Source organism: Pleurodeles waltl, chromosome 1_1, assembly GCF_031143425.1.
Source record: "Pleurodeles waltl isolate 20211129_DDA chromosome 1_1, aPleWal1.hap1.20221129, whole genome shotgun sequence".
Classification (NCBI taxonomy): Eukaryota; Metazoa; Chordata; class Amphibia; order Caudata; family Salamandridae; genus Pleurodeles; species Pleurodeles waltl.
Window position 1 is genome coordinate 176,070,982 of NC_090436.1, and position 24,597 is coordinate 176,095,578.

The following is a 24,597-nucleotide window of genomic DNA, read 5'->3' on the forward strand; positions in this document are numbered from 1 at the left end:
ATGGAGGACGTATGCCCAGCCGAGGAGCTTTCACAAGTCCTCAGAACTATTATCCCAGAGGGAGAGGAGGTTAGTAGGGAGACCAATCTGACTCTACCTTCTACCCCACTCACTCCAGAGGAGGTTGTTCCAGGTTTCGCAGAGGACCTCGTAGGGGACAACAAGGAGCAATCCAAGAAGCTGGTTAATCAGGTGAGCAGTATACCTTCCTCTAAGGTACTTCTTGGGGGCAGAGTGGGATTGTTTCTGGAAAACTGGAAAAAGATTTCTGGGGACCCTTGGATACTTCAGACAGTTTGGGGTTTTCATCTAGAATTTGTCAGTACTCCGAAGCAACTAACCCCACCACTTCAAATGTCTTTTTCCCTTGCAGATCAGACCTTTATAGACGTAGAAGTTCAAGCCTTGTTAGACAAAGAGGCAGTACGTTTTTCATCACCTCACCCATCCGGGTTTCTCAGTCCCATTTTTGTGGTAGACAAAAAAGGCAGAGGTCATCGTCTAGTATTGAATCTAAAGGATTTCAACAATTGGATCTTGTACAGACATTTCAAAATGGAAGGGATCCAGATGTTAAGGGATATTCGATTAGAAGGAGACTGGATGGTCCGCCTGAACCTAAAGGATGCTTACCTTTTGATTCCCATCTTTCCCCCACGCAGGAGAATTCTGCAATTCCTTTGGAAGGGCCACTCGCTGGAATTCAATGCACTTCCATTTGGCCTTTCGTCAGCCCCCTGGTGCTTCACGAAACTGTTAAGACCAGTAATGGAATGCTGAGGACCAAGGGAGTTTGATTGATCATCTACCTTGACGACATCTTACTGATGGCTCAGGATCTTCAATCCCTTCTGACTCATTTACACTGGACCATCAGTCTTTTACAGGATTTGGGTTTTCTTATCAATGTGCAGAAGTCGTTATTGAAACCGACTCAGGTGATGGAATTTCTGGGGTTCAAGATAGACTCAGTCTGCTCTCAACTAATTCTCCATTCTCAAACAATTCGCAATATCAAGAGGGAATTGAGGTCTGCATTGTCCAGCCGACTATATCTTTGAGGAACATTGCCAGAATAGTGGGTCTTCTGGCCTCATCTATTCAGGCAATATTCCAAGCCACCCTCCACTACTGTGCTATGCAGAGACTCAAAATCAGACATCTGCAACAGGGTCCGAGTTATTCGGAACTTATTCCTTTAACCAACGAAGTGAAGTCAGAGATTTTTTGGTGGCTCCAGCATTTGGAAACCTGGAATGGCAGGGCCATTTTCAGTTCTTACCCAGAGGTGGTGATCGAATCAGATGCCAGTCGTTGGGGATGGAGAGCCTGTTGCAGCTCCTTAGTGACCGGAGAATTATGGTCGAATTTGGAACAGACTCTTCTGTCTCTCTTAGCGGGCTCTTTTGCCATAAAGAGTCTTTCTCCTCAGAAGATGGGCTGTTGCATACTGTTGAGGATGGACAATATCTCAGCAGTGAGGTATGTCAACAAGTTGGGGGGGGACGAAGTCCAGGATCCTGGCAGAGATTGCCAAGGATTTCTGGCATTACTGTCTCAATCATCGTCTGATTGTCCAACCAGAATATCTCCCGGGAGCTCAGAACACAATAGCGGATTGGAATTCCAGGTTTCTGACGGATTCCAGGAACTGCAGACAGTGATTTTCTTTCAAAATAATCAGAGAGTGGGGCTCTTGCAAAGTGGATCTTTTTGCATCTCGCCTCAACTCTCAGATAACAAAATTCTTCAGCTGGCATCCAGATCCTCTGGCCCTGGCGAAAGATGCCTTTCTTCAGGATTGGTCTCAGTTTCAGGGGTATGCTTTTCCCTCCTTTTCTGATGATTTCCAGGGTCCTGTCTCAGGTTCGGAGACAGAAAGCAGAGATTATATTGGTGACTCCATTTTGGAGAGCTCAACTTTGGTTCCCAGTTGCTCTGCAGTTAGCTTGTGCTCCCCCGCTTCTCATGTCTCCTTGTCAAGATCTTCTCTTCAACATCCACTGATCATATCAGGGAAACTGACATTGATGGCTTGGATGGTTTCAGGTCGAGATGGAATTCCCCAGGCCTTTCGCAACAAGCTGCAGATTTCATCAAGCAGGCTTGGGCCTCAGGCACTCATAAAAGACATTCATCAGCATGGTGCAGATGGAGTGGTTGGTGTGATGGAAGGAGCATCCCGTGGAGTCAGACGTTGAGCTGATTGTAAATTTTCTAGCAGAACTGGCAGGTTCAGGTTTGGCTTATAGAACTATTAATAATTTCATATCAGCCATTTCAGCTGGTCATGTTCATATTGATGGTAAGCCGGTAGGTGAACACCCTCTGGTCTGTAAATTGTTAAGGAGTATTCGCTTATCAAATCCTCCTCAATGCAGATATTCTGTTTTGTGGGGGAGTGAACATTATATTTAGGTTTTTAGACTCTTGGCCTGCCAATAGGTACCTGTCTCGTAAACAGATTTCAGAAAAACTGACTATGTTATTATGTCTGATTTCCTGCAAGAGGGTATCGGATGTCAAGGCTTTGGACTTGGCGGGTAGGGTGTATTCCCCTGAAGGTGTTACCTTTACCATTACCAGAAGGACAAAAACTAATTTCAGGTCAGTAATTATCCAATGTATCCAGATAATTCAAAACTATGTGTAGTTCAATGTTTGAAAGATTATGAGGTGGTTACAGACGAATTTAGGCAGGATGCAAATGGTCAGTTACTAATTTCCTTGAAAAAACCTTTTAAACCAGTTATGTCAGCCACTTTCTCAAGATGGATGCGATGGTAAATGAATGAAGCAGGTATATATACCAATCAATTTGGAGCTCATTCTGTTAGAGAGGCTATGGCCTCCAAGATATATGCTTTAGGTTCTCGTTTGGAGGACATTATGAAGTCAGCTGACTGGTCTTCTGAACTACTTTTCGTAAATGTTATCATAAACCTGTGGTAGATGTTGCTACTGTGGTATTTGGACAGCTTTAAACAAGCATAATCAGAGCCTCCGGTCCTGAAATAGAATTAAAAAAAATCTAGCTTACGCATCAAGAATTTTCAATTCTATTAAGGACACGGAGGCGAGGATTATCCCTCCCTTTAAGAAAAGTTGTTATGTAATTTATTCAAAAAATATTTATATATTACATTGAGTTTGTATTGGTAATATATTTTTGCCCTCCCTTGTTATCTATTAGATGGTACAAAGTAATATTGATTATTTTAACTTTGCAAGATATTAACTTCCATTGTTTTATATTTCTAGGGTCTGATCAGAAGACTCCCTGAAGTTCTTCATTTTGCGTGTTGATGCAGATTATTTTTCCTTGGAAGTTTCTGCAACATATGGCTCCTGTTGAGCTCGGTTGGTGTTTCCACATCTGGTTTTGAGGATCTCTGGAACAGCGCTCATGTAAGAAGTTTCATTTAGGAAGTTTGAGGATTATCTGACTTTGACAAAGAAAGAGGAAGTGACTTCTGGGGTCATAGTATTTATGGACAGAGGTCATGGTTGGTGATTGGAGCATGTGATATTGTACTAAGGCATCATGGGATGTGTAGTTTTTTTGTTAACTGTTATTTCATTGGCTGCTATTTATGGACAGTAAAGAGAAAGATAGCATAATCCTCGCCTCCGTGTCCTTAATAGAATTGAAAATTCTTGACGCGTAAGCTAGAAACATTTTTATACTCACAAAAGTTCCTAAGTACATCTTGGGGAGGAAAGGCTGTCTTTCAAGTGTTTCTCTACTGTGCGATAGTACAAAAAATAATGTTTTAGGCAGCTACAGACAGAAGGAGATTGTTATGCTGGGTCACTGTGAAGGAAGGAGGGAGGAAGGTACAGGGTTGGTTGGGATAATTTGTGTGACCAATGTTTTACAAAAGGAACACATTTCGTGTTTAGTTTTCTTATGTTGGCCTTTGCTACCGTTGTTACTGTTTTAACCATAACTACATTAATTGCTATGCATTCATTATATATTAGGATAGTGTATACTAAATACATACATCATGTTATTTACTCACTTCTCTGGACATTGTCAGAACATGTCAAACCCATACACAAAACACAGGTAAATTTCTGGCATGTCTGTTGTAATCTCCATATTGACCACTCCATGTGCTAGCCCCAGAGGACTAATAAGATGCTTGCCTCGTTTCTCTGCTCCGGCAGTTCACAATGAATCTCCTAAGGGTTTGGAGGCAAACAAAAATCCACCCGGACAACGGAAATATAAAATATATATATATATATGCATATATATATATATATATATGGAAAATATCACTTACCAGTGTACATCTGTTCGTGGCATGTTGTGCTGCAGATTCACATGCTATGCATAGCTTCCACCATCTAGTGTTGGGCGCGGAGTGTTACAAGTTGTTTTTCTTCGAAGAAGTCTTTTTTGGAGTCACGGGATCAAGTGACTCCTCTCCTCGGTCATAGTGCGCATGGGCATTAACTCCTTTGTTAGATTGTTTTCCCGCAAAAGGGTGTAGGAAGGAGTGATAGACTGAAAGAATGTAAATGTGCTATAAAAATAATAAGTAAATAAGATGTCCATGCAAATGTAAATGTATATACATATGTACAAATAAGAAACTGCAACGACTACAGGCTTTCGGGGAGGAGGGAGGGTGCATGTGAATCTGCAGCACTATATGCCACGAACAGATGTACACTGGGTAAGTGACATTTTCCGTTCGATGGCATGTGCAGCTGCTGATACACATGCTATGCATAGACTAAAAAGCAGTTGCTCTCCCCAAAAGAAGCGTTGGCTAGCCTTTCCCCCCAAAAGAAGCGTTGGCTAGCCTTTCCCCCCAAAAGAAGCGGTGGCTAGCCTGTAGGAGTTGGAGTTGTTTGAAATAATGTTTTTAGGACAGCTTGACCAACACTGGCCTGTTGCTTTGAAAATACATCCACACAGTAATGTTTTCTAAATGTATGTGGTGTAGACCATGTGGCAGCTTGGCATATGTCTGCAATTGGTATGTTTCCTACAAATGCCATAGAAGCACCTTCTTTCCTAGTGGAATGAGCTTTAGGTGTTAGAGATAGGATTACCTTTATGTGGTTGTTGAAAGCCAGTCTTTCTAAACTCTTTTGTTCTATCCACGTAATACGTGGATACGTGGTAGAGCTCTTTTAAGGTCAAGAGTGTGAAGGGCTCTTTCAGCAGTTGAATCTGGCTGTGGGAAAAAGACTGGCAATTGCACTGTTTGGTAAATTTGAAAAGGCGATACAAGCTTTTTTTTTTTATTAGTTCTAAGTACAACTTTATGCTTGTGTACTTGGAAAAAGGGTTCCTCCAGAGTGAATGCCTGTATTTCACTTACTCTTCTTAATGAAGTAATTGCTACTAAGAAAGCAACTTTTCAAGTTAGAAATTGAATCTCACACAAATGCATGGGTTCAAATGGTGGCCCCATTAGTCTTGTGAGTACAATGTTTAGATTCCAAGCAGGAACTGGTGGGGTTCTTGGTGGAATAATATGTTTTAGTCCTTCCATGAAGGCTTTAATAACTGGAACTCTAAAGAGAGAGGTATGTTGTATAGTTTTAAAGTATGCTGATATGGCAGTAAAATGAATTTTAATAGATGAGAAAGCTAAATTTGCCTTTTGTAAATGAAGTAGGTAGCATACATTATGTTGTATTGATGCTGTAAGTGGGTCAATATTTTTAGATTGACAGTAATAAACAAAACATTTCCACTTGTTACTGTAGCATTGTCTAGTTGTAGGTTTTCATGCTTGTTTGAGAACTTCCATACATTCTAATGGAAGTTTCAAGTATTCAAATTCTATGACTTCAGGAGCCAAATCGCTAAGTTGAGAGCACTGGAATTGGGATGTCTGATTTGTCTTTTGTTTTGTGTTAACAAATCCGGTCTGTTTGGAAGTTTGTAGCGAGGTACTACTGACAAATCTAGGAGTGTTGTGTACTAATGTTGTCATGCCCACGTGGGTGCTATGAGTATCATGGTGAGAGAAGTTTGACACAGTTTGTTGACCAGAAATGAAATTAGCAGGAGAGGGGGGGAAACATAAGCAAATATCCCTGACCAGTTGATCCATAGAACATTGCCCTTGGACAAAGGGTGTGGGTGCCTGGATGCGAAGTTTTGGCATTTTGCGTTTTCGCTTGATGAGAATAGGTCTATTTCTGGTATCCCCAGCGTTTGAAAGTACTGTTGAAGTACCTGAGAGTGAATCTCCCATTTGTGTATCTGTTGGTGTGTCTAGCTTAGCAGGTCCGCTAGCTGATTGTGTATTCCTGGGATGTATTCTGCTAGTAAGTGAATGTGATTGTGAATTGCTCATTTCCAAATTGTTTGGGCTAGAAGGGACAGTTGAGATGAATGTGTCCCCCCTTGTTACTTCAGATAATACATGGTTGTCATATTGTCTGTTTTTATCAAAACAGTTGTGTGTTTGAGAAGGGGTTGAAACGCTTTTAGGGCAAGGAGCACAACTAATAATTCTAAATGATTTATGTGATAAGTTAACTGTTTTGAATTCCATTCCCCTTGTATGGTAAGGTTGTTGAGATGAGCTCCCCAACCTATCATTGCTGCATCTGTTGTTATTGTGGTCTGAGGCACAGGGTCTTGAAATGACCGCCCCTTCATTAAACCGCTGTGATTCCACCTTTGAAGGGACTTGTGCGTATGGCGGTCTAACAACACTAGATCTTGTAATTGACCCTGTGCTTGAGACCATTGTTGTGAGAGGCACTGTTGTAGTGTTCTCATAGTTAATCTTGCATGCAGTACTATTGCTATGCAGGATGCCATCATTCCCAATAGTCTCATGACAAACCTTACTGTGTAGTGTTAATTTGGCTGCATCTGTGATATAAGGTTTTGGAAAGCTTGTATCCTTTTGTGTATTTGGATAGGCTAAGGCTTTTTGTGTATTGAGAATAGAGCCTAGGTAGGGTTGAACCTGTGCTGGTTGAAAATGCAATTTTTGGTAATTGATAGTGAACCCTAATGTGTGTAGGGTTTCTATTGTGAATTGAGTGTGTTGTTGACATTGTATAATATTGATTGATTTTATTAGCCAATCACCTAGATAAGGAAAGACATGTATGTGTTGTCTTCTTAGGTAAGCTGCTGCTCTTACCACTAGACATTTTGTGAATACTCTTGGAGCTGTTGTTATGCCGAATGGTAGAACTTTGAATTGGTAGTGGTTTCCCGCTATCACAAACCTCAGGTTTTTTCGATGTGCTGGATGTATGGGGATATGAAAATAAGCATCTTTGAGATCTAATACAGTCATGTAATCTTGTTTTTGTACAAGTGGAATGACGTCCTACAGAGTTACCATGTCAAAGTTCTCTGACATGATATATAGATTTAGTAGTCTGAGATCTAGAATGGGTCTGAGAGTGCCATCTTTTTGGGGAATGAGGAAGTATAGTGAGTATACCCCTGTTCCGTGTTGAGATTTTGGGACTAATTCTATTGCTTCTTTTAATAGCAGCGATTGTACTTCTTGTTGTAACAGAACATTGTGTTCTGGGGACAGCCTGTGATAACGAGGAGGAATGTTTGGAGGGGTCGAAATCAATTCTAGGCAATAACCGTTGCGGATAACTGAAAGTACCCATTGGTCTGTGGTGATATTTTGCCATTGGGAGTGGAATTGCTGGAGTCTCCCCCCCACAGGAGATGTGTGGGGTTGTGGAATGCTTGTGAAGTCACTGTTTTGATGGAATAGTGACACTTTTTGAGGCCTGGAATTTGCCTCTGGTTCTGAAGTGTTGTCCTCTAGAAGAGCCTCTAAAGCCCCCTCTCTGGTATTGTTGTTGGCCTTGTTTAGGTTGGGAGGTAGAAGCATCTGTAGGTTGAGGCTTGAATCCTCCTCTAAATTGTTGTTTACGAAAGGAGCCTCTATAACGTGTTGTGTATAGGGCTCCCATTGCTTTAGCGGTGTCTGAATCTTTCCTGAGTTTCTCAATTGTGGTGTCAACCTCAGGGCCAAACAGGTGTTTCTTATGGAATTGTAATTCAGTACTGCCTGTTGTATTTCTGGTTTGAATCCAGAAGATCTTAACCATGCATGTTTGCGTATGGTTATAGCAGTATTTACACTCCTAGCTGCTGTATCTGCAGCATCAAGAGCAGACCTTATCTGAGTGTCACTTATTGCCTGACCTTCTTCAACAATTTGTTGAGCCCTCTTCTGATGTTCTTTTGGCAGGTGATGTAATAATTCCTGCATTTCGTCCCAGTGTGCCCTATCATATTTTGCTAGCAAGGCTTGTGAATTGGCAATGCGCCATTGGTTAGCTGCCTGTGTAGCTACCCTCTTGCCAGCAGCATCAAACGTCCCGCTTTCTTTGTCAGGGGGAGGGGTATCCCCTGAAGATTGGCTATAGGCCCTTTTTCTGGCAGCCCTGACAGCAAGAGTCTGGAGGTACCTGAGTGTGATGTAAGCTGGATCTGTAGGTGCAGGCTTGAATTTATTTTATCTATATGTGGTGTTAAAATCCTAGCTTTAACAGGTTCCTTAAATATTTTGTCTGCATGCCTGATCATGCCAGGCAGCATTGGTAGTCACTGGTAACGTGAATGTGTGGAGGACAGTGTATTAAAAAGGAAATCCTCTTCTAACGGCACACTATGCAAAAGTACCCCATGGTGCGTAGCTGCCCTAGAGATGACCTGTGTGTATGCAGTTGTATCCTCTGGCGGCAAAGGTTTTGAAGGAAAGAGGTCTGGGTCATTTGTTGGTATGGGATCTGGATCATACAGATCCCAACAATCAATTGAATCACCATGCGAATAAGTGTATGAGTGAGTTGGTGAAGGCAATGGGGGTGGGCTAACAGGTGGTGGTGAAAAAAAGTTGTGGTGAATGTGGTGGAGAATTTTGCAAAGGTAATAGCTTCTCCTTCCTTTTAAAAATCTTTGGTGGGGGTGGAGAAGTATCAAGATGTTCTTGGAAAGCCAGATTTCTTTTTGTCCATGAAGGAGGAGCAGCAATGATCCTCCCAGTCTCTGTGGATATGAATCCTTGACTGCTTTTCATTCATGATCTCAAGAATAGGTTGAATGTCAGAGTCTTCAGAAATATATTCTGATGTTTTTGGTGACTTAAAGGACAGTTCATCAAATGTCTTTGAGCTCTCTTTTAATCGGCTCGAAAGTCCTTGTTCCTCTGTATATGAATATTTTTTCGGCTCCAAAGTTTGCAATTTTTTCGGTCCCTAAAATACAGCCTGGTGTTTCGGCTCCAAAGCAGGACGTTGAGGTTTCGACTCCGAAGAGAGTGGACGTCGGCTTGGCTTCGATGTGGAGCTTTTGATAGATTTGCTTGACTCCGGTTTCGAAGCTGGTGTGGCCTTTTTCTGCACTGAACCCAAAGGTCGGTCGCCGATTATTTTCTTTTAGGTTGAACCACGGCTCTCTGGCAGTGGTGCACCCGAGGACTTTGATGTTTTCTTAGTAGTGGGCTTAGGGGCAGTTGTACTCACATGCTGAGCCGTAGTGATGGGTTGGCTATCCTCCTCCGAGTCTTCTTCGGAATCAGTGTCCTGAATAGAAACTGCCGTCTGGGCCTGTTCTTCCTCACGGTGTCCATGTATTTTGTAGTCTTCTACGCTATTTTCAGTCTTCTGGCTCTCCGGTCACGCAGTGTTTTCTTCGACCGGAACGACCGACAGGCTTCACAGTCTTCTTCTCGATGGTCGGGAGAGAGACAGAGATTACATACCTCGTGTTGATCTGTGTACAGAAATTTCACATGGCATCGAGGACAGAATCGGAATGGAGTCCGATCCATCAGGCTTCGGCGTGGTAGGCCTGAACAGGCCAGAGTTGGACGCTAGCGCCCAAAAGGGCGTAATCTGGTTTTCAACTGTACTATCGGCTCGACTACAGATGGAAAATACGATTGAAACAATACCGACTGTCAAAGAAAGTTATATAAAGTTTCCAAATCAAAAATCTCGGAGCGAGAGGAAACAAGTCCGAACCCGACAGCGGAAAGAAAACAATCTAACAAAGGAGTCGATGCCCATGCGCACTATGACGAAGAGGAGGAGTCACTCGATCCTGTGACTTAAAAAAAAGACTTCTTCGAAGAAAAACAACTTGTAATACTCCGAGCCCAACACTAGATGGCGGAAGCTGTGCATAGCATATGTATCTGCAGCTACACATGCCATTGAACATATATGGAAAATGTCACTTACCCAGTGTACATCTGTTTGTGGCATGAGACGCTGCAGATTCACATGCTGTGCATTATCCTGCCATCTAGTGTTGGGCTCGAGTGTTACAAGTTGTTTTTCTTCGAAGAAGTCTTTTCGATTCACGAGACCGAGGGACTCTTCCCTTTCGGCTCCATTGCGCATGGGCGTCGACTCCATCTTAGATTGTTTTCCCCGCAGAGGGTGAGGTAGGAGTTGTGTATATAGTAAAGGTGCCCATGCAATGGAGTGAGTATGTATGTACATAATATGTATAAAAAATAGTATATATCTACAAATTTACAAATGTACAAGTTTCATCAACTTTTAACGGCTACAGGCTCCCGGGGAGGCGGGAGGGCGCATGTGAATCTGCAGCGTCTCATGCCACGAACAGATGTACACTGGGTAAGTGACATTTTTCGTTCGGTGGCATGTGTAGCTGCAGATACACATGCTATGCATAGACTATTAAGCAGTTATCTCCCCAAAAGCGGTGTCTTAGCCTGTAGGAGTTGAAGTTGTTTGAAATAATGTTCGTAATACAGCCTGTCCTACTGTGGCTTCTTGTGTTGTTAACACATCTACACAGTAATGTTTTGTGAATGTATGAGGCGTAGACCATGTGGCTGCCTCACAGATTTCTGTCATAGGTATATTTCCTAGAAAGGCCACTGTGGCGCCTTTCTTCCTAGTGGAGTGCACTTTTGGCGTAATAGGTAGATCTCTTTTTGCTTTAATATAGCAGGTCTGAATACATTTCACTATCCATCTGGCAATGCCTTGTTTGGATATTGGATTTCCTGCATGAGGTTTTTGGAAGGCTACAAACAATTGTTTTGTTTTGCAAAATTGTTTTGTTCTATCAATGTAATACATTAGTGCTCTTTTAATGTCTAACGTATGTAAGGCTCTTTCAGCTACTGAGTATGGTTGTGGAAAAAAGACTGGGAGTTCTACTGTTTGGTTTAGGTGGAACGGTGATATAACTTTTGGTAAGAATTTGGGATTTGTACGGAGAACCACTTTATGTTTATGTATTTGTATAAAGGGTTCTTGTATAGTAAATGCTTGCATTTCACTTACTCTTCTAAGAGATGTGATAGCTATTAGGAAGGCTACTTTCCAGGTTAAGTACTGTATCTCAAAGGGGTGCATGGGTTCACATGGTGGACCCATGAGTCGTGTTAATACAATATTGAGGTTCCACGAGGGGACTGGTGCTGTTCTCGGGGGTATGATTCTTTTTAAACCCTCCATAAATGCTTGGATGGCTGGGATTCTAAAAAGGGATGTTGAATGTGTAATCTGCAGATAGGCAGGTATTGCTGTGAGATGTATTTTGATAGAAGAAAATGCTACTTTAGATTTTTGTAAGTGTAATAAATAGCTTACAATGTTTTTTGCGGAAGCATTTAGTGGTTGAATTTGATTATTATGGAAGTAATAAACAAATCTTTTCCATTTGTTTGCGTAACAATGTCTTGTAGTAGGTTTTCTAGCTTGCTTAATGACCTCCATACATTCTTGTGTAAGGTCTAGATGTCCAAATTCTAAGACTTCAGGAGCCAGATTGCTAGATTGAGCGATGCTGGATTCAGGTGTCTGATCTGCTATTTGTGTTGAGTTAACAGATCGGGTCTGTTTGGTAGTTTGATATGAGGTACTACTGACAGGTCCAGTAGTGTTGTGTACCACGGTTGGCGAGCCCAGGTTGGTGCTATTAGTATTAGTTTGAGTCTGTTTTGACTCAATTTGTTTACTAGATAAGGAAGGAGTGGGAGAGGGGGAAAAGCGTAAGCAAATATCCCTGACCAACTCATCCATAACGCTTTGCCCTTGGACTGAGGGTGTGGATACCTGGACGCTAAGTCTTGGCATTTTGCGTTTTCTTTTGTTGCGAATAGGTCTATTTCTGGTGTTCCCCAGCGTAGAAAGTAGTTTTGTAGTACCTGGGGATGAATATCTCATTCGTGTGTTTGTTGGTGATCTCGACTGAGATTGTCGGCTAACTGGTTTTGGATCCCTGGGATATACTGTGCTATTAGGCGAATGTGATTGTGAATCGCCCAATGCCAAATCTTTTGTGATAAGAGACACAGTTGTGACAAGTGTGTCCCTCCTTGTTTGTTTAGGTAATACATTGTTGTCATGTTGTCTGTTTTGACAAGAATGTGTTTGAAATGCTTTCGATGCTAGAAACACTGCTAACATTTCTAACTAATTTATGTGCAGTTGTTTTTGGTGAACGTCCCATTGTCCCTGTATACTGTGCTGGTTGAGGTGTGCTCCCCACCCCATCATGGAAGCATCTGTTGTGATCACGTATTGTGGCACTGGGTCTTGGAATGGCCGCCCTTGGTTTAAATTCATAGGGTTCCACCATTGAAGCGAGAAGTGTGTCTGGCGGTCTATCAACACTAGGGGGGTGATTCTGATTCTGGCGGGCGGCGGATGCCGCCCGCAGGAATTCCGCCCCCATTATACCGCTCCGCGGTCAGAAGACCGCGGAGGGTATTATGAGTTTTTCCCTGGGCTGGCGGGCGGTCTCCAAAAGACCGCCCGCCAGCCCAGGGAAAAACTCCCTTCCCACGAGGATGCCGGCTCGTAATCGAGCCGGCAGAGTGGGAAGGTGCGACGGGTGCAGTGGCACCCGTCGCGTATTTCAGTGTCTGCAAGGCAGACACTGAAATACTTTGCGGGGCCCTCTTACGGGGGCCCCTGCCGTGCCCATGCCATTGGCATGGGCACGGCAGGGGCCCCCAGGGGCCCCACGACCCCCCCTACCGCCATCCTGTTCATGGCGGCTTTCCCGCCATGAACAGGATGGCGGTAGGGGGGGTCAGAATCCTCATGGCTGCGGAGCGCGCTCCGCAGCCATGGAGGATTCAAACGAGCAGTGGAAAGTCAGCGGGAGACCGCTGACTTTCCGCTTCTGACCGCGGCTGAACCGCCGCGGTCAGAATGCTCGTTGGAGCACCGCCAGCCTGTTGGCGGTGCTCCCGTGGTCGGTGGCCCTGGCGGCCACCGGCCGCCAGGGTCAGAATGACCCCCTAGATCTTGAAGTTGACCCTGTGCTTGTGTCCATTGTGTTGCTAGGCACTGTTGTATGGGCCGCATGTGTAGTCTTGCGTTTGGGACAATGGCTATGCATGAAGACATCATGCCTAGGAGTTTCATTACAAACCTCACTTGATAGTGTTGGTTTGGGTACATGTTTAAAATTACATTTTGGAAGGCTTGTACCCTTTGTGGACTTGGAGTGGCAATCCCCTTTTGTGTGTTGATTGTTGCTCCTAAGTATTGTTGTATTTGGCACGGTTGTAGATGTGACTTCTGGTAGTTTAGGGAGAACCCTAGTTTGTGTAGTGTTTCTATGACGTATTGTGTGTGTAGAAGACACTGTTGCTGAGTGCTGGTTTTTATTAACCAGTCGTCTAAGTAAGGGAATACGTGCATATGCTGTCTCCTGATGTGAGCAGCTACTACTGCAAGGCATTTTGTGAATACCCTTGGGGCTGTTGTTATGCCGAATGGTAATACTTTGAATCGGTAATACACGCCTTGGATTACAAACCTTAAGTATTTCCTGTGTGAAGGATGTATGGGTATGTGGAAATAAGCATCCTTGAAGTCTAATGTTGACATGTAGTCCTGTTGTTTGAGCAAGGGAATCACGTCTTGAAGTGTCACCATGTGAAAATGATCTGATTTGATGTAAAGATTGAGGGGGTCATTCTGACCCTGGCGGTCGGTGACCGCCAGGGTCACCGACCACGGGAGCACCGCCAACAGGCTGGCGGTGCTCCGTCGAGCATTCTGACCGCGGCGGTTCAGCCGCGGTCAGAAACGGAAAGTCAGCGGTCTCCCGCCGACTTTCCGCTGCTCGGGAGAATCCTCCATGGCGGCGGAGCGCGCTCCGCCGCCATGGGGATTCTGACACCCCCTACCGCCATCCAGTTCCTGGCGGGTCTCCCGCCAGGAACAGGATGGCGGTAGGGGGTGCCGCGGGGCCCCTGGGGGCCCCTGCAGTGCCCATGCCATGGCATGGGCACTGCAGGGGCCCCCGTAAGAGGGCCCCACTGTGTATTTCAGTGTCTGCAATGCAGACACTGAAATACGCGACGGGTGCAAACTGCACCCGTCGCACATACCCACTCCGCCGGCTCCATTCGGAGCCGGCTTCCTCGTGGGGAGGGGTTTCCCGCTGGGCTGGCGGGTGGCCTCCTGGCGGTCGCCCGCCAGCCCAGCGGGAAAGCCTGAATGGCCTCCGCGGTCTTTCGACCGCGGAGCGGCCATATGGCGGTTACCGCCAGGCGGGCGGCGACCGCCACCCGCCGGCCTCGGAATCAGGCCCTGAGTGTTCTGAGGTCTAATATGGGTCTCAGTGTTTTGTCCTTTTTTGGAATTAGAAAAAACAGGGAGTAGACAACTGTTCCTTTTTGATGGTTGGGTACCAGTTCTATTGCTTCTTTTTGTAACAATGCTTGGACTTCTAGTTGTAATAGGTCTAAGTGTTGTTTGGACATATTGGGGGTTATTCTAACTTTGGAGGAGGTGTTAATCCGTCCCAAAAGTGACGGATTTACCACCAGCCGTATTACGAGTCCATTATATCCTATGGAACTCGTAATACGGCTGGTGGTATATCCGTCACTTTACCGTCACTTTTGGGACGGATTAACACTCCTCCAAAGTTAGAATAACCCCCATTGTGTGGTCTTGGCGGCACATCTGGTGGCAATTGTAGGAATTCTATGCAATAACCATGTTGGATAATGGTTAGGACCCATGCGTCTGTTGTTATGTGTTCCCAGTTGTGGTAATATGTGGTAAGTCTCCCCCCCACTGGTGTTGTGTGGTGGGGGTTTGTGACAAGTCACTGTTTGGTTTGTGGGGTTTTTGGGCTCTGGAATTTCCCTCTTGCTTTAGGGAACTGGCCACCTCTATATTGTCCCCGAAACCCTCCTCTTTGATACTGGCCCTGATATGTGGGTCTGACTTGCGAGGTGGAAGGCTCTGTGGTTTGGGCACGAAATCCCCCCTCTAAAGTGCGGCTTCCTAAAAGTGCCTCTGCTCTGTGGGGAGTAGAGCGCGCCCATGGCTTTGGCCGTGTCAGTGTCTTTTTTCAGTTTTTCTATAGCCGTATCCACCTCTGGCCCAAACAACTGATGTTCGTTGAAAGGCATATTCAGCACAGCCTGCTGGATTTCTGGCTTAAATCCAGAGGTCCGTAACCATGCGTGTCTACGAATGGTTACTGCCGTGTTCACTGTCCTTGCCGCCGTGTCTGCTGAGTCCATAGCTGACAAATTTGGTTGTTAGAGATAGTTTGGCCCTCCTCAACAACCTGTTGGGCACGTTTCTGGAACTATTTGGGAAGGTGTTGAATGAGATGTTGCATTTCATCCCAATGTGCCCTGTCGTATCGGGCCGGTAGAGCTTGAGAATTGGCAATCCGCCATTGATTGGCTGCTTGTGCTGCCACCCTCTTGCCTGCTGCATCGAATTTCCGACTTTCCTTGTCAGGCGGTGGTGCGTCTCCCGAGGTTTGGGAGTTTGCCCTTTTCCGGGCTGCTCCCACTACCACTGAATCAGGAGTTAATTGTTGTGTGATATATACAGGGTCAGTAGGGGGAGGTTTATATTTCTTCTCAACCCTAGGCGTGATGGCTCTGCCTTTTACTGGGTCCTGAAACACTTGTTTGGCGTGTTTTAACATGCTTGGCAGCATTGGCAAGCTTTGGTATTGGCTGTGAGTAGATGACCGGGTGTTGAACAAAAAGTCGTCCTCTATGGGCTCTGCATGCATTGCTACATTATGGAATGTAGCTGCCCTTGAAACCACTTGCATGTATGCAGTGATGTCTTCAGGTGGCGACGGCCTTGCCGGGTAGCAATCAGGACTATTGTCTGAGACCGGTGCATCATACAAATCCCATGCATCCGGGTCATCTTGGGTCATCCCTGTGTGTGTCGATGACTGCATCATTGGGGGTGTTGCTACCGGGGACAGATGTGGCAAATGTAATGGCGATTGCTGTGGCGAGAACCGTGGTGGTGTCTTTTCTTTAGCCACTTTCGCTTTTGGCTGCATTTCCGTTTCTTGGAATGCGAGCTTGCGCTTCATCTTTATTAGAGGAAGAGTTTGGATTTTCCCTGTGTCTTTTTGTATATGCAACCTCCTCTGGGTATGGTCTGGCTCTCCCATGCCCAGTTCTTGTTCAAATCTATGCCCTTGTAATTGAGTTGAAAGGCCTTGTTCTTCTGTATGGGAGCCTGTTTCCGGCTCTGAGGCCGCATGTTTCGGCACCAAAATATTTTAGACACTCTTTTTCGGCTCCGATGAGACCTTCTTGACTTTCGGGGTGCCGAACTCTCGGTGTCGAGTTTGTTCGGAGCCGGTATCTCGACCGAGTCAGATGTCTTCGGCTGCTGGGAGGCCTTTTTCGGTGCTGATGTTTGGTCACTGTGTTTTTCGGGTTAAGCCATGGCCTGTTGGCGGTGGCGGCCTCTTGGCCTTCATTATTTTTGAGTGAGTTTTTGCTGGTTTACTCACGGTTTGCTGCGTCTTCGGCTGCTCACTCTCGGACTCGTCCGAGTCCGAATCTCGAATGGAGAATCTCTCCTCTTCTTCGACGTCGATGTGCCCGGCCGGTCTTGACGCCATCTGGAGTCTTCGAGCTCTTCGATCTCGCAGTGTTTTCTTGGATCGAAATGCCTGACAGGCCTCGCAAGTATCCTCTTTGTGTTCAGGAGACAAACACAGATTACAGACCAAGTGTTAGTCTGTATAAAGATACTTTGCGTGGCGTTGGGGCAGAAGCGGAAGGGGGTCCGGTCCATGAGGTTTGAAGATGGATGCGGTCGGGCCGACCAGGCCCCGCTGAGGAGTAGAAGCCCTGAAGGGCCGCCGGAGCGCTTCTTTCTTCGGTGTCGATGTGCTAGCACTAACCCGGTACCGAGCGCAAACAATACCGTCAGATTTTCCGATAACTAACTAACTTTTCCGAACCGAAATACGGAGCGAAGAGGAACACGTCCGAACCCGATTGCGGAAAGAAAACAATCTAAGATGGAGTCGACTCCCATGCGCAATGGAGCCGAAAGGGAGGAGTCCCTCGGTCTCGTGACTCGAAAAGACTTCTTCGAAGAAAAACAACTTGTAACACTCCGAGGCCAACACTAGATGGCAGGATAATGCACAGCATGTGTATCTGCAGCTACACATGCCATCGAACATATAGTTACACACCACTAAGATATCCTGGCCCCTCTCCAAAACCTTGTTCCTCTCTATGTGTTCAGATAGTAAATGGTGGTTGTGTAGCCTATTTGAACCACGTCTATCTCTGATGTTAACAGAATTCAGGAAAGACCTGAGAGATAGATGTAATGTCATCAGCCCCAACATGAAGTGGGATGACTTTCTACCGTTTATGAACATTTTAAATACTGCCATATTGCAAAGATTACCAATTACTCTAGAGTTGGTACTGTTGTTTTTCATCAGCTGGAATAGGTAGAAGAATGGCAAAGGTTTAGGCAGAACTGGCAGCGTTTTAAACACAGTTTTTTATTTTCAAGTTCAGTTCAAAAGTCAGGGGCACTTACAGCGATACATCTTCACTGTGGCATTCCATTATCATCCAGTCACAAAATATTGAATCCAAACAGACTTCCTAAAAGACCCCAAAAGAGTCAAACTGAACTTTTAGGTGGAAGACCCTGTTCTGCGACTGTAAGTTCATTTTTACTTAGGCAGGTTTGAACACTGGCTAGACTGAACCCCTGAGGTCCTGGAGAGAGTATCACTGCATTATTTACAACAAATAACGTGCACACTGATGTTATCTTAATCCTCTTGGGGCTTCTTGTACAACTGAAAATGTCACCAAAGATACCGGCCTGACCCACTGTAAACCCCTGTAGATGAGGCCTACTGTTTACAACGTTGACGTACTATATTCAAAGCAGACTGAATGGCTACTTTAAATAATTCCAAGTCTACACTACTTTGAAAACAATTTGTTCTCTGGAAATAATAAACAACTTAAAGACGTGTACACATTAACAGCATATTAATACTGCCCTAATACAACATACTCTAACATTTGTAAAACATGGAGAATCAATGCATAGTTGCCTGGTAGAGCATGCCTCTGTGTATGAATGCTGCCTTCAGTTATTGCATCTACAAATAGCCTCTGAAGGCCAACGCGAGAGCAAACCAGAGATTTTAGGGCACAAAGCTGAAGGCACCTAGTTGTAAGAACTCAACATGTAAACATATTTTTGCATCTCAAAACGTTGCACATGAACTTGAATTTTATCATTTACATGGAAGTCTGAAATATGTACTTTTCTGATGTGACATAAGTCCATGAAAAAGTCCACCAGGAGCATTTTAATGGCACGTTTTTCTAGTGGCTCATATCAAACTCTTATGTACAGAATGGAATCTCTCCAGTGACACACTCGGTGCAATCTGTGGAGACTGGAAGGAAGGAGTACAAAAAAAAAAAAAAAAAAAACATGTCTTAGGTCCTACGGAAAAATATTGTGCGATATTTCAGGTGTTCAGGTGCTTTGGGCGCTGCACTCCCAGGTGGTCTTCCTGTGCTGTTATCGCTTAGATGTTTAATGTCACAGTTCTTGGCTTGAAAAGAAGGACTTCGCCTCCCCGCAGACGGGATTCACGCAAAGTGGGCAACGCAGGGTTAATTGCTTGGAACATACTTGGTTTGATTTGATGTGGGAATTCACCAAGTCTGCCAGTGCCTAAAAACACAATGGAACATAATTAAATTACATTCTTGAATGTTACAGAGCATTTACGTGCATGACTTTATGTACATCATTCGTTGAAGGCTAGTCCTTGTTCGCTGACACAACACAAAACAATTCTGTGTTCCTACTGCTCAACAACTACATTTATAGAAGGTGGGCCCAAGACACGCACTAACAAAGGCATGATTTCAGTGGAGTGGAACAGATTGTCAGCGGGACAGCACGCGATGCCACCAGTCCTGGACTTTGACTTAACAAATAAGGGCTGAGCTCTTTCAGGACCTCAAATATTAGCACGAAACTAAAAAAACCTGGACGGGATGAGCTTCTCACATGAGCACTCTGCCAGGACAGTGGCATTCTTTGCAACTTACAGTATGTGGCATAGCATTATAGGTCCACGTCTGACAATGGTACCCAGTGCGGGTACAGCTGGAGCTTGCCGACGTTCTCTCCTCCCTGCCATGTCTTCAAGTCCCATTCTCTCCCCTTTAATGCCGTGCGGGTCCTGCAATATCCGTTCCCTCAGCAGCAGCACTCAAAGCCACCTGCCACCACTGACATTGCTGCACACTTGTATGAAAATGTGGTGTATTGCAGTAAATAACTGTAGGATGTACTGTTCCTTCAACCTTTAAACTTGTCAGAATGTAACAGTTTGAGTTCACAGGTCAATCACATTGAGAGTGTCATGCCATGCCTTTATGTGTCTATGGGTATGCAGACCTATGTCAGTGGCCTCTAACCATAAACTCATTCCTCCTCCTCAGAGGGCTGCACGGCCACATTCAGTCCCTCCTGGTACGACTGCGCATCTCTCACAGTTGTGTGCTTGATGCATCGAGGTTACTACGGGTCACAACGCTCCTGCTTGAAGAATGTTCTAAGGCCCATCATCCCTCTTGTTGATTACCGTGGGTGCATTACTTCATTCGACGTACCATCCCCAATCAAGTGCAACTGACTGAGCCTTGAGTTATTGGGCCCTAAAATGTGGAATACACACGTTCATTCGCGTTACCTCACTACGCATTAAACATTCAGAAAGATCTGATAACCTGGCTGTTTGGTGAATGTGAGAATTTTGACCTATCGTGCGCAAACTGTGGCCAATAAGGGTCAACTAAGGTATTTGAGGCATTCCTTACCACCAACATACTGTAGGGTGAACGACGCACACGATAAAAAATAATGAAACCAAAGGTCTCCATGCACCTCCTTATCTGTAAAGAAAGGTGCTTGTACGCTGCGATGTGGCACACAATGGTGTACAGTGCAGTAAAGTGAGGATGGAGAGAGCACGTGCTATTCCAGTTAAATATACGGATTATATGTTGTATGTATTATGTTGTTGCCGTTGAGGAGGAAGATGTGTGGGATGGCGCAGCACTGGGCGCAATCAAAATACATGTGAGATGTAGTGCTCTGAATGTGTGTCAGGTTGAGTGTGGACCGCCGGCAGCTATGGAGGATGCAACGATCACCTCCATGGACTTTTCAACAGTGGCCACCATGAAAAGCCTCCCTTCTCTGGTGACAGCTGCTAGGCATACACACAGTCTTTCTAATTTGAGAGATTAGAAATGATCCTATTACAAAGACTCCTTCCGCCTCACAGCAGAATGGCTTTCCAATAGGTTAGTGCACCTCTTGAAGCACCAACTGGAAACTCTGCACCTGAGCCAAGAGACTTTGTTGGTGTTGCAGCAACTGTCTTCTCAGACACCAGTAGAGGGCTCCCACCTACTATCTGCAAGAGGCACTAGCAGGATGCACGAGGGAATGAGGCATAACAGGCACACACGCTGCAGGACCACATCCGACTTTGCGCCAGGCGCATCGGAGTCATCGACTAAATAGCCACAATCTTCTGAGGAGAAGAGTAGGGTGCCATAAGGGTTGTGACAAACAACAGTCATATAAAAGGCAGCCCCTATGTAGAGGTGAGGTAAGACTTTCAGGCACTGATGCTAAAGCACAGGTCATGGAGGATTTTCAATATCCACTGCAGTGACGTGCAGCAGGGCTTACCTGATAATACATAGGTGTTACGTATAAATTAGGTCTAACGGTATGGTAGACAAGAGGAGAACTAACTCTTAAGAGACTTTGGGCCTAGAAAAATAATATTTTGAATGGTGCTAATAGCTAGTGTGTGTTCGCCATACTGTTTTAGCAGCATATGGACATTAGTTGGGCTGCCTAAATTGACAGAAACCGAGCAGAGAGAAATCTTTCATTTTGTTGTCCTGAGAGCTACATATATCGAGTATCAAAGACACAAAGAATGAGTGCTTGGGGGAGATGCTGCAGTGACTGCAGGCCATAAAGCTTGTAGTTGGGCTTTTGTACTGTTCAGTTTATTCTCTAGTATGGCTACTGAGATAACCAAAATCATTTCCATCAGTCTTATACACAAGGTGATGTGCTTAATGTATGTAATAAATAATATTCTATTATAAAACACCAACAGCTGTGTGTGTCTACTGTTTTCATGGGCCAGTGTGAGTGTTCATGCAGCTATACAGAACCCATGCAGATAAATGCTTCTCTGGCACAGTTGTCTGACTCATAACACTCTGGCTTTAGAGGAGACACCTGTGTGCGTTCCCTTTTTTTTCCCAATGTGGGTCAAATTAGCAAGATCCCCCGACGGCTAAGGGAATCTTCAATGGATCAATCAGGATTTATAAAGCGCGGCTAATCACCCAATAGGGTATCCAGGTGCTTGCAGGTCCCGGAGGCCTATTCAAACAACCATGTCTTGAGGACCATTCGGAATTCCGGAAGTGAGGTGATGGTCGGGAGGTGCGTGGGGAGGGCGTTCCAGGTTTTTCCTGCGATGTGAGAGAAGGCGCATCCTCCACTTCTGCTTCAGTAGATGCAGGGAGTATGGGCAAGTGAAAAAAAGGCAGAGCATAGTCTTCTCGGAGGTTGGTGGAAGTTCAGGCAGTGGCTAATGTACGCTGGTCCTCTGTTGTGTAGAGCCTTGTGTGCGTGGGTCAGCAGCTTGAATTGACATCTCTTCTGTAAGGGGAGTTGGTGGAGCTGCCTGAGGTGGGGTGTGATAGGAGTTTGCTGGGGAGGCAGAGGATGAGTCCAGCTGTGACGTTCTGTATGGTGTGAAGTCTCTGTAGGAGGCGTGTGTCGATTTGTATGTAGAAGGCATTGCCGTAGTCCAGTTGGCTGGTGATGAGGGCCTGTGTCACGGTGCGTCTTGTGTGTTAGGGTAGCCACTTGAGGATCTTACGTAGCATGCATAAAGTGAGGAAGCAGGCGGAGGAGACGGCGTTGATCTGTGTTTTTTAAGGTGAGCTTCTGGTCAATGATGATTCCGAGGTTTCTGGTGTGGTCGGAGGGAGTGGGTGCGGGTCATGGGTCTGATGGCCATCAGGAGTTGTTCCATGTATTGCTGCTATTGCCAAAAATTAGTACTTCCATCTTGTCGGTGTTCAGCTGCAGGGAGTTGTTCTTCATCCAGCCAATGCTTGTAATGCATCTGTGGAAGTCGGTTCTGGTGGTGGAGGAGTCATCAGTAAGTGAGAGGATGAGTCGGGTGTCGTCTGCGTAGGAAATTATGTTGAGACCGTTGGCCAGCAGGGTCATATATGCATTGAAGATCTTGGGGCTAAGGGATGAGCCCTGGGGGACACTGCATGTACTTTTCTTGGGTTCAGAGGTGAAAGGTGGAATCTGGATCCTCTGGGTTCTTCCAGTGATGAACAAGGTGATCCATCTGAGCGCATCCGCTTGGATACCAATATGGTGCAGTCTTTTGATCAACATGTGGTGGGATATGGTGTTGAAGGCTGCCAAGAGATTAAGAAGGATCAAAGCTGCTGTTTCTCCTCGGTCGAGGATGGTTTGGATGTCGTTGGTGGCTGCGATTGGGCAGTTTTGGTGCTGTGACTGCTGCGGAAGCCTGACTGTGAGGCACTGAGTATCTGGTTCTGCTCCAGGTATGTCATGAGTTGCTTGATGATCTTTTCCAGTACCTTTGTTGGGAATGGGAGCAGGGAGATTGGCCAGTAGTTTTTGGGTTTGCTGGGGTCGGCAGAGCGTTTCTTTGAGTAGTGGTCTGACTTCAGTGGGTTTCCACGCATCAGGAAATGTTGTGGACGTGATAGAGGTGCTGAGCAGAGTGGTGAGTTCCTGGCCGATCCTTTGGTTTCCAAAGTTGAAGATGTTGTGCTGGCGTGGGTCTGTGGGAGCTCCAGGTGGATGGGTTTCATGGTGGAGGTGATGTCCTGAGTGAAGACAATGTTCCAAGTGGTCAGTGTGTGGTTCGTGTCAGTTAGGGTGGTGACCTATCTGTCGAAGAAGTCCATAGGTGTGGGTTGGGGTTCAAAGTTTTTGTATATGGTTGCAATCTTGTCGTGGAAGAACTGGGCGAGGTTGTTGTGCAGCTCCTGTGAGGGTGTGATGATGTTTTCACTGGCACTTAACGATGTTGAAAAGTTACTTGGTATTGTTGGCACTGGGGTCTTGCTGGGTGTGTCCCTCAAAATGGGGCCCAGCATTTGGAACTTCCCCTTTACCAGTCAGGCATTCAAGTATGCCAATGTTTGGACTCTCAACTTTCACAGTGAAGCTGCCATAATCACCAGCAGCCTTGTAAGAACAACTGGGGCTGTCTTCAGCTTGAATGGAAGAACTGCAAACTGAAAGTGTTGGCACTCCTTTATGAATGGCAAGTAGCACCCGTGGGTGGGGAGAAATGAAAAATGAAAATAGGCATCCTGAAGCTCCAGGGACACCAAACTATCTCCCTAGTTCAAGGTCAACAGACTTGACCTAGATTCAGCATTTTGAGTTTGTTTTGCAAAGTGAACAGACTCATGAGGTGGCTATCCAGAACAGGCCACAGGTAATCGTCCTTCTTGCTAAAGGAAGCAGAATCTAGTGCCTCTCTTGTATTAATGCACCATTACGACTGCCCCTTTTTTCAGGAAGGTAGGACCGTCGTCTTTAGTGTCGAGCTCTGAGCTGGTAAGCATGCTCGGAAGAAAAGGGGCTGATCTGGTGCAAAGGAAAGGAAGGGAAGGTCAAAGGCATGCCAGATCATCTGCAGCATCCAGTGGTCCATTGTTATTGCCCCCCCACTGAGTGATAATGTGGGAGTATGCCCACCACTGATTATGACATGAGAGCCTGCAAAGTAAAAAAACAAAGAGAGACTGGACCTGCTGTTGCTAGATCCACTACTGCCTTAAAAGGAGCTGTAAATGTGGTGAAGTGTTATGAGAAGCTAGGACAGTTGCCACTGTCAGGACTCCATGGCCCGGCAATAACCACAGACCTTTTACTATTGCTGGTATTGTAGCCCTATTGTTCTTGAAATGTTCCATGGAGGAGTTAGCATTCTCCCTGAATAACCGCTGATTATCAAAGGGAATGTCTTTGAGTGTAGCCTGGACATCTCCCAAAAATACAAAAGAATGCATCCAAGCATGCTGAAGCAATTTAACAGTTGTGTCCATGGAATGACAACTTAAAGATTTGTTTTTGATGCATCTAGGCCATCACTCACAAGAGTAAAGAACATCTTCTTGTACCGGCAGGCTAACAACTGTAAGTTTTGTCAGTTACTATAATGCA

General features: G+C 45.3%; 1 protein-coding gene across 2 annotated transcripts in view; it reads right to left on the reverse strand.

Moving 5' to 3' along the window:
- Nucleotides 1-17,761: 17,761 nt before the first annotated feature.
- FECH (ferrochelatase) overlaps nucleotides 17,762-24,597 on the reverse strand; it is a 148,740-nt gene continuing 141,904 nt past the window's right edge. For both annotated transcript variants that reach the window (XM_069220028.1, XM_069220020.1), the window contains exon 11: nucleotides 17,762-18,990. In XM_069220028.1, coding sequence (XP_069076129.1) covers nucleotides 18,856-18,990 — 135 coding nt within the window. In that variant the 3' untranslated portion in view covers nucleotides 17,762-18,855. The remainder of the gene's footprint in view (nucleotides 18,991-24,597) is intronic.